General features: G+C 50.5%; 1 protein-coding gene across 5 annotated transcripts; it reads left to right on the top strand.

Moving 5' to 3' along the window:
* Positions 1-325: 325 nt before the first annotated feature.
* ADORA3 (adenosine A3 receptor) lies at positions 326-13,160 on the top strand. Of its 5 annotated transcripts, XM_079761242.1 has the most exons (7): positions 326-1,365; positions 7,655-7,755; positions 9,426-9,773; positions 10,028-10,094; positions 10,727-10,827; positions 11,350-11,411; positions 11,703-13,160. In XM_079761242.1, the coding sequence occupies exons 1-7, from the start codon at positions 1,016-1,018 to the stop codon at positions 11,703-11,705; spliced, it is 1,032 nt and encodes a 343-aa protein (XP_079617368.1). In that variant the 5' UTR covers positions 326-1,015; the 3' UTR covers positions 11,706-13,160. The 5 variants fall into 5 exon arrangements, 4 of the variants coding, with proteins under 4 accessions (XP_079617368.1, XP_079617367.1, XP_079617370.1 ...); XM_079761241.1 differs by having other exon boundaries at positions 11,350-13,160; XR_013812949.1 differs by lacking the exons at positions 11,350-11,411; positions 11,703-13,160 and having other exon boundaries at positions 9,426-9,762; positions 10,727-10,788.
* Positions 13,161-13,366: the final 206 nt, after the last annotated feature.

Genomic DNA, 13,366 nt, shown 5'->3' with positions numbered 1-13,366 from the left:
CCATGGCAAAAGATCTTTGATATGAAGGCTGGGTCCCACTTGTGCCCAGCAGAGTGGGTGGTTTATAAACAAGAGGATGGGAAGTTCAAGATCAGGGCTCGGGCAGAATCCGTGTCTGATGAGGACCACCTCCTGGTTCATGGATGTGGGAGGGTCAGAGGAGCTCTGTGGGGTCTCCTATAAGGACCCTGATCCCATTCATGAGGGCTCCACCCTCATGACCTAATCATCTCCCAAGGATCCCGCCTCCCCAGACCATTGTCTTGAGAGGTGGATTTCAACGTGTGAATTTTGGAGGGACACACAGTCAGTCAGGCTCTGCGCTCTACGCAGTAGGAAGGGTAAATTCTGGTTAAGGTGAGGGGCCTGCCCCCCCAAGACCACTTCTTGTTCCTCTGTGTCTCTGTTTGCCTTGTTGTCACGGGATTGTTTGCTAAGCCAGCAGAAAGCCAGAATAGTTCGCTGTCCGTGCTCCCAGCGCCTCTCCCGCCCTGTGCTAGGCTAGCACCCAGCATCCGGTCCTGAGTGAAGAATGCTGAGCCTTCTCCAGGCCACTCGCACCCCCTCCTCCGTCCTCTCCATCTTCTTGCTGAGGGTTCCTGGCTCTGTGCTTCCTCTTGGCCCATCTCACTTCCTGAAACACCCCGACGAGGGCTGCTTATCTTGATGGAGCTTCATGAGCCCTACGGGACAGGGGAAGGCGGAGTCCTTGAGCGCATCTGTCTGGGGAACTAAGAGCAACAGCTCTTTCAGGTTCAGCCCGCGGAGCTTTTGGGAGCCCAGGGATGTGTGGCCGGCAGAGGGGCTAGAAATGAGCCCTGTGATGGGCTCTCTCTAGAGAGCGGAGGTCCTACAGGGGAGCGCCCCCCCCCCCGAGAGACGAGAAGGCATGGGCGAGTTGTGAGTTGTAGGCGGTGGCTGCTGCACCTGGACCTCCAGCAAGAGCTGGACTCCCCGGCCCGCCCGGAGCCTGTTTGTGCACCTGCCACCTGGGAGACTCCTCTGGGAAACCAAGATGCCTGTCCACAGCACCACCCTGACGTTGGCCAACATATTCTACATCATCATGGAGATTGTCATCGGGCTCTGCGCCATAGTGGGCAACGTGCTGGTCATTTGGGTGGTCAAGCTGAACCCCAGCCTGCAGACCACCACCTTCTATTTCATTGTCTCCCTGGCCCTGGCTGACATTGCTGTTGGGGTGCTGGTCATGCCCCTGGCCGTTGTCATCAGCCTGGGCATCACGGTCCACTTCTACAGCTGCCTTCTCATGACCTGCTTGCTGCTGGTCTTCACTCACGCCTCCATCATGTTCCTGCTAGCCATTGCTGTGGACCGATACCTGCGGGTCAAGCTCACGGTCAGGTAACCTGCTGGAAGAGGGGTGGGGCGGGGCGGTGATAGAGGTGCCTGGGAAACGGGCCTACAAAGTTCAGGCCCCAGACTTTTTGAACAAAAGCAAATCCAAATTGGCCCCTGAGCCCGAAAGAGGTTCATGTCACCATTTGGTGTGTGAGGGCTTCGGCGGTGACGCGCTGAGACTCAGGAGCGAGAAAGAGGAATCCCTGTCCAGGGACTCAGGGTGTGGGTGCCCGATCAGCCAGGGGAGCCAGCGACGATAAAAGCTTGATGCATTTTTCATGAGCAAAAAAACACTCTTGACTTTTAGAAACGATAGAAACCTACTAGATAAGATAAGGAACAGACATCTAAGATAAGCTCGAGCCTCTCTTCTTTGCAAATAAATGTGGGTTAAAGTTGTTTCCACTTTGCTTCCTCCTCCATGTCGAGAAGGGGACCAAAAAAGTTCCCCAATGCACAGAGTAGTAACAGTCTCTCATGTGACCAAGTGAATGGAACAGACCACCAAATGGAGGAATCCGATTCCCCTGACTGCATCCGTCTCGTGTTTCTCCTCTCTCCTCTCAGGGAAGGATCCTGGTGAGGGAGCTGTAGACAAGCTTTTGATACAAACAAACCTGGGTTCAAATCCCAGACCTTGAAATCTGATCTTGGGAATGTGATAGAACTTTCTCTTCTTCGGTTCCTCATCTTACCACATAATGGTTAAGAGGCTCTGCGCCTTACCTCTTCTCAATGTGAGCTTCTCCACTTCTGATCTGTACAAGTTACTTAACTTGTCGGATTCATTTTCCTCAACTATAAAAGGGGGTCAGTGATTGCACCTTCCTCAGAAGACTAAGTGGATTAACACACGCAGAGCTCTTAGAACAATGCCTGGCCCACAGTTCAGGCTCAATAAATGGTAATGCTACTATTTATTTTCCCTATTATTAATGAAATGGAGATTCTCATAAACATTGTGAGACTTCATTAAGAGAAAGTCTACCAAGTGCACACAGTACTTAGCAAAGTCAGTGTCCTTCTTGCAGTCTGTGTAGACGTTGTCAGGAAGGATGGTTTAAGGAGAAATGGTGACTCTCAATGGATGAGCATTTATGGTACTGGAAGCTTTTCAACATGACATTCCCAAATCCACAGCGTCATTGAACTCAAACACCACGTGTGGTGTCAGTGTAAGAAGAGAACAGGGTATTCAAAGGAAGAGGGGGTGTGGGGAAGGCAGAGTATAATGAAAGGACATCAGAACAAAAAAGCAACCCGACAAGCAGAGGATGCAGGCAAACATGCTTTGAGATCATTTTTCACCAGGTAGGCAACCCCAGGAGACTTAGATGACTGACTCTTACCTCCCAGGAACTGAAGAATTCTTGGGCTGGAAATGGACTTGTGAGTGGAGCGTGTGAGCACCTGAGTCCAGGTAGCATATTCCTGATCCATTATAGATCATACTTTTAAGTATTTTTTTTAATTTATTTCAGAGAGAGGAAGAGAGAGGGAGAGAGAGAGAAACATCAACAACGAGAAAGAATCATTGATCGGCTGCCTCCTGCACACCTCCTACTGGGGATTGAGCCCGCAAACTGGGCATGTGCCCTGCCCGGGAATCAAACCGGTGACCTCTTGGTTCAGAGATTGGCATTCAACCACTGAGCCACACAGAGAGGGCCAGAACATGCTTCTTTAGAAAGCTCCCCCAGAGAGGTTTTCTGATTTTTCTCTAATTGTTGTCTGTTCATCTTGTCTTCCTATCCAGTAGCATTTAGCCAAAATCATCACAGAATACCAACTCTCCATTCCTCTCTCCTTGACCAGCTCCGCCTCCCCCTGTCCTTTAGCAAATGCTGTGAACTCACCCACTCTCTCCCAAACAGATACAAGAGGGTCACCACTCAGAGAAGAATATGGTGCGCCCTGGGCCTTTGCTGGCTGCTGTCAATCCTGGTGGGGTTGACCCCCATGTTCGGCTGGAACATGAAACTGTCCTCGGGGTTCCAAAGAAATGTGACCTTCCTTCCTTGCCAGTTTCGTGCTGTCATGAGGATGGACTACATGGTGTACTTCAGCTTCTTCACTTGGATTTTCATCCCCCTGGTTGCCATGTGCGCCATCTATATTGACATCTTCTGTATCATCCGGAACAAACTCAGTCTGAACTTCTCAAGCTCCAAAGAGACAGGTACATTTTATGGACGGGAGTTCAAGACGGCCAAGTCCTTGTTCCTGGTTCTCTTTCTGTTTGCTCTGTCCTGGCTGCCTTTATCCATCATCAACTGTATCATCTACTTCAATGGTGAAGTGAACCAGGTGGTGCTGAACTTGGGCATCCTGCTGTCTCATGCCAACTCCATGATGAACCCTATCGTCTATGCTTTTAAAATAAAAAAGTTCAAGGAGACCTATTTATTGATCTTCAAAGCCTGTATGAACTGCCAGCCCTCTGATTCCTTGGACCCAAATATTGAACAGATTTCTTAGTAGTTATCCATGAAAGATGATTGTCTGCGCAACTGACCTTCAGATTCAACGTCAACATTCAATTCAGGTCCCATCCTCCTGGGCCAAGGTCTTTCACATCCTTGATTCCCCCACACTGATGTGGGGAGCATTTGGCCGGCTGTCTCCAATTGTACCTCTTCTACTACCCTCTGCCTCTAATTTGATTTTTTACCTTTGTCATTCCTCCCTCATTCAATTCTCTGGATGCCTGACTTGAGTACAATGTTCTATTGTTAATATTGCCCATGTTCCTCCTTCCCCCTAAAAGGAGTCACAGAATCTGAAGGATGCCTCATTGACTTACTGACGAAAGTTCCCATTCAGGCTGGACATGTATGTGGTGGTGACTCAATTCCACTCCATGGACCCTGCTCTTAGCAGATGCCCGGGAGACAGTGGGGACAGGAGTGAACTGAGTTTAAGGGGGTACTTACACTGCCAAATCCATCTGTAAATGTATCTGAGTCAATAAAAGATGAAAACCAACGATTGTGGAGCTCTTTGCTAAGGGCCAGGGTCACTTGGGGCTTGAAGATCCAGCTCTTGGCCTTCAGCCTACTTGCCACCTGGAGCCACATGGCATGTTCACCTGTATGAATTCTGGGCCCCTCACTCCTTACCCCAAGACGCTCTGCTCCCTTTTCCTGGGCTGATCAGAGCACTTGTCAACTTTATGATCCATTCACGGATTGATAAGGAAGGAATGATTCTCCCTCTAGAGCTGAGTCCTAGCTGAGTCCATTTCCTCTGGTGTTTCATTGTAATGGGAGTAATGGGGTTGGGGCAAAAAGAAACAAGGGCATAGTTAGTATCTGTTGGGTACTTTCTATGCACTAAGCACTGCACATGCATTATCTTTTTAGATCTTGACAATCTTTGAGGTAGGTACCATCAGTATTATCATCTCCATTTTGCAGATGAAAGAACTGAGAGGTTAGGTCCATGGTTGGCAAACTGCGGCTCGTGAGCCACCATGTGGCTCTTTGGTCCCTTGAGTGTGGCTCTTCCACAAAATACCACGGCCTGGGCGAGTCTATTTTGAAGAAGTGGCGTTAGAAGAAGTTTAAAAAATTTGGCTCTCTAAAGAGATTTCAATCGTTGTACTGTTGATATTTGGCTCTGTTACTAATGAGTTTGCTGACCACTGGGTTAGGTAATCTGTCTATAGTCACGCAATTAACAAGCAGGAGAACCAGGATATAAACTCAACCCTGCCTTATAGGAGGACCCCAGCTTCTCACCACCTATTCTCAGACATGAAGAGGGACTTGGAACTGCTCCAAAGTCCAAATTCTCAAGTTCACCTAATGGACAAGTAGCAGATGCATGGGCACAAGCTACGATTTGTGTACTCAAGGGATGCTGGCTTCTTTTTTTTTTTCCCCTTAGTTATCTCTTATTAATCAGGACACCACACAGGGACAGAGTTTAAGTCACATCCTTCAAGCACGGAGTATGACTTTAGAGAGTCAAGGTGACATCATCTCTGGTTTGTCCACCCAAATTCGCATCTGTGGACTCTCACTCCCAAGTCAGTAAGTACATTAGCTTGATGAGAGCCGCAAGATGGGGATTTCAATGAAACCATGTCCCAGAGGATAAGTCGCTGAAACGGTTTTTTATTAATTCTTAGCCGGTCCTGAAAGTTTCTCCGAACCGCCGTCTTGGGCTGGAGCCTGATAATCATGTTTATCTGGTTAACACTTCAGGGAAGGGTCCTTGTTTCTCCTGTCACCCCAGGAAGAATCAACACTGGGAAGTTCAACTTGGTCACCCCACCCGCCCACTTCCTGGCGTCACTCACAATCATATCTTGCAGGCAGAAGACCGGAACAAGCCCCCACTGTCCCTGTGGGTCCCTGGGAGTGGGATATGGCTTTATTCCTGACAATCTCTCCCGTTCAACATTTTGGGGGATATTTTTCCTTAAGAATTGCACCCACTGCCCAGGTTATTTTCTTAGTGGTATCCCCTTATTCGATTCAAGGCTCCCCCACTGAATTAAATGTCTGTGTGTAGTTAGAATGCCACTCTGGGACAAGGCCCTGGGCTTCCTCTGGGGCTGCTGGTGACCCCCGTACAGTGATCTGCCCAGGAACCACCTTTCCCAGTTGGCAACTTGAGGGAGGTACTGGTTCCTTCTCAGTCCCCACTGGTCTTCACATGAGCTTCTTAATTTGCAGTCTCAAACTTCATTGCTGTAGCAACACTCAGCATCAGCCCTTTTGGGAAACTTGATAGAAAGTGATCATTTCCCGCCAAACAAAACAGCAGTATGTCCAGGGTCATCTGATGTCATCCTAGGGGCTGTAGCTCCTGAGAGTCAGGAAAACACTGTTTTCTTTTCTCCCTTTTTCCTCCTCCTCCTCCTCTCCTCTTTCTTTTTCTTCCCAATGGAGCTGATTTTTTATTTATTTTTTGGTCATGTGGGTGTCTCCTGAGCTAAGGTGTTCCACCAGCCCAGAAGTAGCCGTTAAAGTGGAAATGTCCCTTGGAGTGAATTCAAAAAAGATGAACCAAAAATCACGGGTGAGGAGCTTGGGTAGAAGCGGTGAGTTCCACGCTGGCTTCAGGTTTAGGGATAACACCACAGGGTCTCCCCGACTCTAGCTCCCGGCTAGCTCCCTTCGGCTGCACAGCAGAGGGCGGCTGTTGGGCTTTTATTCTAAAGGAATAAAGTGGGAGAACCACCCCGACAAAATGAAGCTTCCTCCTCCCCTGTATGATTTCCCTGGAACAAAAACAGATACTGAGTAGCTGGGTCTGTTTGCCCAATGTTTTATCAAGTCAGCTATGGAAATAAGCTAAGACCAGATGAGAAAAGCAAAGGCCATTTCTTCTGCGTCCACTGTAACAAGGGTGTCGAGCGTCTTGGCAGAGACTCAGAGGCGGGCGGAGCAGCGGGGAAGCTCTATTTGAGGAGAAAAGGAGGCTGCGGGGCCTGGCTGGAGGCTGTTGTCCTGGGGAAGCTGCAGGCGGGCTAACGGCAGGGGTGCCTCCTGTGTGCTTGGTGAGGGGGGCACATTGGCCTTTCTCTGGCTGGCCCCAAGCTGGAAGCAGGAGAAAAATGTAGGGGAGCTGTCGGTTATTATCAAGTCCTGGCCACTCGGGGCTGATTGTTGATGGGTTATTGTTGGGCAGTCTGGGCTAGTACTAGCTTCCTGCTTGTCCGATTTCTAGCAAGCTGGTCCCTGGACCTCTTACTGTAGATAAGGGGCTGGTTTCCTGGGCTGGTTTTGTGGGCCTGCTCACGTGTTGTAGACGCCACCGGACACATCTGCTACTGACAGCTTCATGTTCCACCCCTGACCCCACCCCCAGTGAGGCTTCTATGTCCACTTGGGAGTCAGGGGAGTTAGGAATCTCCTTGCTAGTCTTCCTCTGCGCTAAAGAGGAATTGGGCCTCCAAGAGTGGTGGACCCGAGGAGTGGCCTCTGGGATACCCGGAACCTTGGCAGGGCGAGGCACAGCTGCACACACGAGCATGTGCCAGCGACAGTGTGCCCATGTGCTCTTCTGATTGTGTCCAGGTGGATTTATCCAGGACGGGGATCTCCATTCCTGCTTGGGGCTCTCCCAGGAAGCCCAGAATTTTCTCAGTTGCCCCACTTTATTCTATACATTCACGTCCATGAATGGCATTACCTCCGATGAGGTACCCTCGTGCCATGCACAACCCGGACACCTGAACATGGCAGCAGTGCCTGGATTAGGTAGTCGTTCCCTCTTCCCTGGTTTCTCCAAACAGGATAAAGCCATCTTGAGCTCAAAGATACCTGTTTCTCTTCAACAGATCCAGGATTGCTGAGATCCCTGGGTGCCTCTGGCCACTGGAGGCTCATTTCCGTCCAGCCATGGGGCTCTTCGTTCTGCTCTCCCTGACTGTCCTTTCAGGTAAGACATGGGGAGAAATGTCACCAGCCTCCCCAACTTCCCAGGGACCTTCCAGTACCATCTCCTCTCCTGCTTATTAGCTCCAGCTGCCAAAGGAGTGGGATGGGAAAATAGGAGGTGAAAATAGATCTTGCCCAAAATCGTTCTTGTTCTTAGCTCTGATTAGAGAGCTGTGGGGAATTTGAAACCCTCGGCTAAAATGAGGGCCCTGCATTCTCTCTTTCAGTTTAAGTTCCTCTTCCCTTCCCCCTTATCCCCTTCAAAAACATTTGTGCAGATAGACGAGGGTAAGACGTTTCCCTTTCTGCCCATTCTTGATGCCAAAGACGAGACTCAGAGGACTGGGCTGGCCCTGGCTCAGTCGCTCTAGCCACGTGACCTTTGAGAGTTGCTGGGGTCTCTCTGTAAACTGAGCATCACATGATCTTCCTTGTGAGGTTGATATGAAAACAAAATACCAAATGTTATCCATTGGTACCAAGGACATGAGCCTGCCTTGCAGGCTGGTCCCGCTCACCGTGAGCCACATTGGAGGTGGCATTTGAGGGGATCCCAGCACATATCTGGAGGCTGACACAGATGGGCTGCTGCCCCCATCTCTTCTCCTTGGTTGGACACTTCCCTAGCCACGGTCAAGCTGGACGTGGTGTGCACGACTTCCTCGTTATGCAATATCCTCAGATGACAGAGGTGCTCATGCTGGTCTTGTAGGGAGGAAATAAGAAGTTCTTGGTATCTAAGAACAGCCCCATAGAGTCAACAGAAGCCCCCAAACCTTCTCATTTTCTTTTTGAGGGTCCGGGGTGGACTGTGGGGGAGCGTGGCTGGGGGCAGAGGATCTATGAACAGTAAGCCTCAGGCTCTTCAAGCCTCCCGCCAAGCAATGGTGAGAGGCCTCCTCAGTTCTTGCAGACGGGGGTCCATATTTTACCTGCCCAGAGGCCAGGGAGGAAGACTTCTCCAGGGCTGCTGTGTTCCTTTGCTAGGCATTTGCTAGGCCTGCTGTAACAGGCCTCACAGACCGGCGGCTTAGACAACAGAGATTTATTTCCATGTAGTCATGGAGGCTAGAAGCGCAAGGTCAAGGTGTTGGCAGGTTTGGCTTCTCCTGAGGCCTCTCTCCTTGGTTTTCAGAGGGCCGCCTTCTTGCTGTATCCTCACATGGTCATTCCCTCTGTCATGTGTCCTCATCTCCTTTTTTAAGGACAACAGTCATGTTGGACTAGAGCCCATTCTAACAACCCCATTTCAATGTAACTGCCTACTTAAAGGTCCTATCTCCAAATACAGTCACATTCTGAGGGACGGGGTAGCACTTCAATGTATGGGTTTTAGGGATCACTACTCAGCCCATAAGAGTTGCCAATCCCCAACAGGCAAAAATCAGCCTCCAATGTTTTCATTAATTTTCCTCAAGGAGGGCAGGAGCTACAACCCGTTAAAAGAACACTGGTGTTTTCATACATGTGTATGTGTCATGTTTTTTATTTTTATATTGAATTTATTGGGGTGACATTAGTTAATAAAATTATGTAGGTTTCACGGGTACAACTCTGTAATACATCATCTGTACACTGTATTGTGTGTCCACCACTCTGAGCCAAGTCTCCCCATCACTGTTGGTACCCCCCTGACCTCTCCTGCCTACCTGTGTGTGTTTTTTTTGACAGAAGCCATGATCATGGACAAAAAGGTCAAGGAGAGCTTTGTGCTGGACACGGTGTCCGCTGTCTGCAGCTATGCCGCCCACTACAAGGACCATCTCAAGTACTGGTGCCGAGGCTATTACCGGGACTACTGCAGCATCATCGCCTTCACACCCAACAGCACCGGCCGCGTGGCCCTGAGGGACACGGGGGAACAGCTCATTGTCACTGTGTCCTGCCTGACCAAAGAGGACACGGGCTGGTACTGGTGCGGCATTCAGCGGGACTTTGCCCGGGATGACATGGACTTCACTGAGCTGGTCGTGACTGACGCCAGAGGAGCCCACACCAGTGACTTTTGGTCTGTGAAGGGTAAGGGGCATGCCAGGGGTCTGTGTGGGGGTGCCCTCCAGGGGTGGCTCAGCGAGCAGAGTGCAGTGTCTTCTTCCCTCGACCTCACTCCTTACAGGGTACCTTTCATGCCACTGTGCGTGGTGCCTCTGCATGACCAGCCATCACGCACGCTGTGGAGATGGAAGGAATGCCAGAGAGAGATGTAGAGGCAAAGGGTGGGCCTGGGAATGGGCCTTGCTTGGCTCTTAGCAAACCCTTTCTTTCTGATGCAGACGCGTCAAGGAACAGGAACAGAAGCTGCAGGGCTTCCAAACTTGTGTACAAGGCAGATCACTACAGGTGAGCAGACATGACCATTGACGCACACCTGCCACTTTCAGCTGCATAGTTTCTCCACCTCCACGAGGTCTCTCCAATGTGGCCATATGGTTCCTTCCAAAAGGATACCGTTTAGAGCTCTTGGTCACAAGATGCCACGCTCTGTCTTCATTTGAAAGGAGGAGAGAGCGGTGTCTCATAAATGCCAGGGCAGGATGTGGCCGCCCTCCGTCAGCGGGACTTCATCTCCGTCTCCCATTGGCTGCTCTTGTGTGTGTTTGCCTCCCCCCTGTCCTGCTCTCTATTCTTCATTTTGCCCTGGGAGAAGATACCCGTGTCTAGCTCCTGAGTTCTTGTCTCCCCTTCAAAGGCCTAGCTAGTCTGAGACTGGATTCTTCTTCTCCAGGTCCCAGGTTAGTTTCTGAGGAAGGGACTCAGCCCAGCGCAGACACCCACCCACCCTGGGTGCAATCAAGTGCGGTCTGGAGGGTGGTGGCCACTCGGAAGGCATATATACACTTGGCAGGAGCTGCTGGAACTGGCCGGGGCAGGAACAGGGCAGAGGGGACTGATCTCAGACAAGGGGATCCTGAGCAGAGAGTCGAAAGGTGGTCTCTTCCAAGGGACATAATACTGTCTGTGGTTCCTTCCAGGATGTCCATTCTCATCACCTGCGTACTGATCACAGGGGTGGGGATCATTTCTCTAATGACTCACTTGTTCAAAAGGAGGAGGAGTCAAAGAAACAGAAGAAGTAAGCAGTGGTTGGCGGGGGTGGGGGGGGGGCGGGGGACAGTGTAGGGAAAATAAAAGGGAAGCAGCTTTCTAATGGGTAAATGTGGCCTCCTCTTATTGCCTGGACCCCTGGAAGCCAATGCAGCCAGCCAGGGGCTCAGGGAGGTTCTGCTTCATGGTGACAAAGGCATCAGGGATGTGACAGAGACAGCACTGTCCCCCTCATAAGCGGAGGCGTGTGTGGACCAGGGAGGAGGGAGGCCCGGAGACAACCACGGCACAGCTTCCATGACCGGGGGCCACCTGCCTGCCCGGCACACAAACTTTGGGAGGCAGCCTTACTCCTTGATGAAACATTTTGTTCCTCCTGGAGGGACTAGAAGCCATGCCTCCTGTCAAAGGGGGCCCCAGGGTGAGGGGGCATAGAAAGGCCACCTTGAGAAGGGTCAGGAGTGGCAGAGGATGGGCCCACCAGCCTCAACCCTAGTCCGGGGTCATGGGAGGCGGGGCCTTGAAGCCTTCTGCCTTCGGGCGATTACAGGTAAAGGCCTAGCTCGAAGCCAGAAAACCAGGCAAGCTGCTTCTGCGTTCGCCACACCTCTGGTAGGTTCCCTCCTTGGCTCTTCTGCCTGAGCTCTGTGCCCCACAACTACCCAATCTTTAGGGCTCCCCGTTCCTAACCAGAGAGCAGGAGCTCCATGCGGGGCGGGCTATGTGGACCTGTCCACCTTTCCTTTCCAAGTAGTAACCAGCTGATTTCAGCCCTGAAAACAAACTGTGGGGTTCAGGCCCCAGGAAGCCCTCATGAGAGAGTTAGGAACTTTGGCTGAAGAAACACCCCGCCTGGGTAGGCAGTAGATCTCAGCTCCATTTTTCCTTCTGTTTCCAACAAAGTAAACTACTCTTTGAAGCCCCCCTCGTGTGTCCAGACTCCAAAGAAACTGGCTCAAACTGGACAGATGTGACTGAAGATTTATTTAGTTCATAAGCAAAGTGATGCTCCAATAGAATCACCATGACAACCAGCCACATCGACAGCTAGGTAAGAACAGTGGCCACGCCTGCGCAAGGCTAGTCAGAAGACACCTCAAGATCTTGGTTCTCATGCATTGAGCCTGCTGGAAGCAAAGAGGAGGGGCAGAACCTTAGTCAGAGGCCCAGGAGATCACTTGTATTTTATTTGTGAGCCAATAAATTTCTAACCAGTGTTGAATGTACTCCAAAGTATGACTAACTTCTCCTGGGATGTCACGGGAAAAATATTTCTGGAAGTTTCTTTTAAAGTATAATATTCCAATTAATTCCTGAATTAATATTACGTGCTATCCTACCCAAAGAAAGGGAGAGAGATAGGCTAGATCCTTGGTTTTCAAATTCTCTTGGTGAAAAACTGCTTTTTGAAGACTGAATGGATGCTGGTTTTGGTCAATGAGAAAACAAAATGCAAAAGCTTAAATGAGATATTCATTCAAATCAGGAACACAAGTCAAGACAGAGGCATCAGCCGCTGTAGGTGCAAGTGAGGTTATATTGTCATTAACACCCGAATTACCAAATTAGCTCCCACCTGCGTGTCTGCACCCTCTTTCCCCATGTAGTGTCTTTCCTGCTATTTCAGGGAGTTCCCAGGGTCTCCCCATCCTGCTTCTGCTGTCCTCAGAGAAACCTTGCTCTTCTGGTCTCTTCCAATAGGGTGCCGGCCAGTCTCAGTGCTCAGGATACTCAAGTGGCCCTTTGGCCTGAGCAGGGCTAGGACAGGGAGGTTGGCTCGATTCTGCACACACTCTGCAGGATCAGGTCCAGGCTCTCACAAAGCCCCCGATGAACACAGTTCCTTCACCATCCATCCTAAAGAAGCCCTCTCTCCATAGGGAGGGAACTCAAAGCCAGTCAACAGCCTGATGAAAAGGGGAGGGCGTGTGGACATCACCCCATTCCTGCATCTTCCGTGTTTCCATACAGCCAGACCCCCTTCCTTCCAGAATCTTAGATCAAACATCAAAGTGCTGTCTTATCCCTCAGCCGCAAACCAGCCCCAATCCCTCCCCTGTGGCCATGCACCAAACTCACTAGAGGAGCCGCTACAAATAGCAACCCAGTCTGGGCTCGGTTAGAACCTCCTACGACACCAGGCAAGAGAGCAGACAACCACCTTCCACGAAAGACGAAGCCACCCTAGATGTCCTGGGAGAGTTACACTTACCTGTGTGGGAAACTACCTCCCTGAGGGCCCTTCAGGCTTGTCTGCTTCCATGATCCAGGGCCTCGTTTCTTCCCTCACCTGCAAAGATTCCCAATCAAGAGTCAGGTATTCACTCACTCATCTCACTCTCCAGCAAGGCTAGCTGCACATCACTCTTCATGACAGGGAGACAAAAACAAGACTTTGAAAACAGAGCTCTGCTGTTAAAAATGGGAAGCTTCATGAAAACAGAGGGAAAACAATGACTCTGATAGTTCACATACACGTGGCTAAGGAACTGGTTCCCAACTGTTGCTAAGGAACTGGCTTGAACTGAGAAGCAGACGTGGCTTCTAGCATCGGGGTGGGTAGGATT

This window comes from Cnephaeus nilssonii (genome assembly GCF_951640355.1).
Source record: "Cnephaeus nilssonii genome assembly, chromosome: 21".
Lineage (NCBI taxonomy): Eukaryota > Metazoa > Chordata > Mammalia > Chiroptera > Vespertilionidae > Cnephaeus > Cnephaeus nilssonii.
This window is presented reverse-complemented; position numbering and strand designations above follow the sequence as displayed.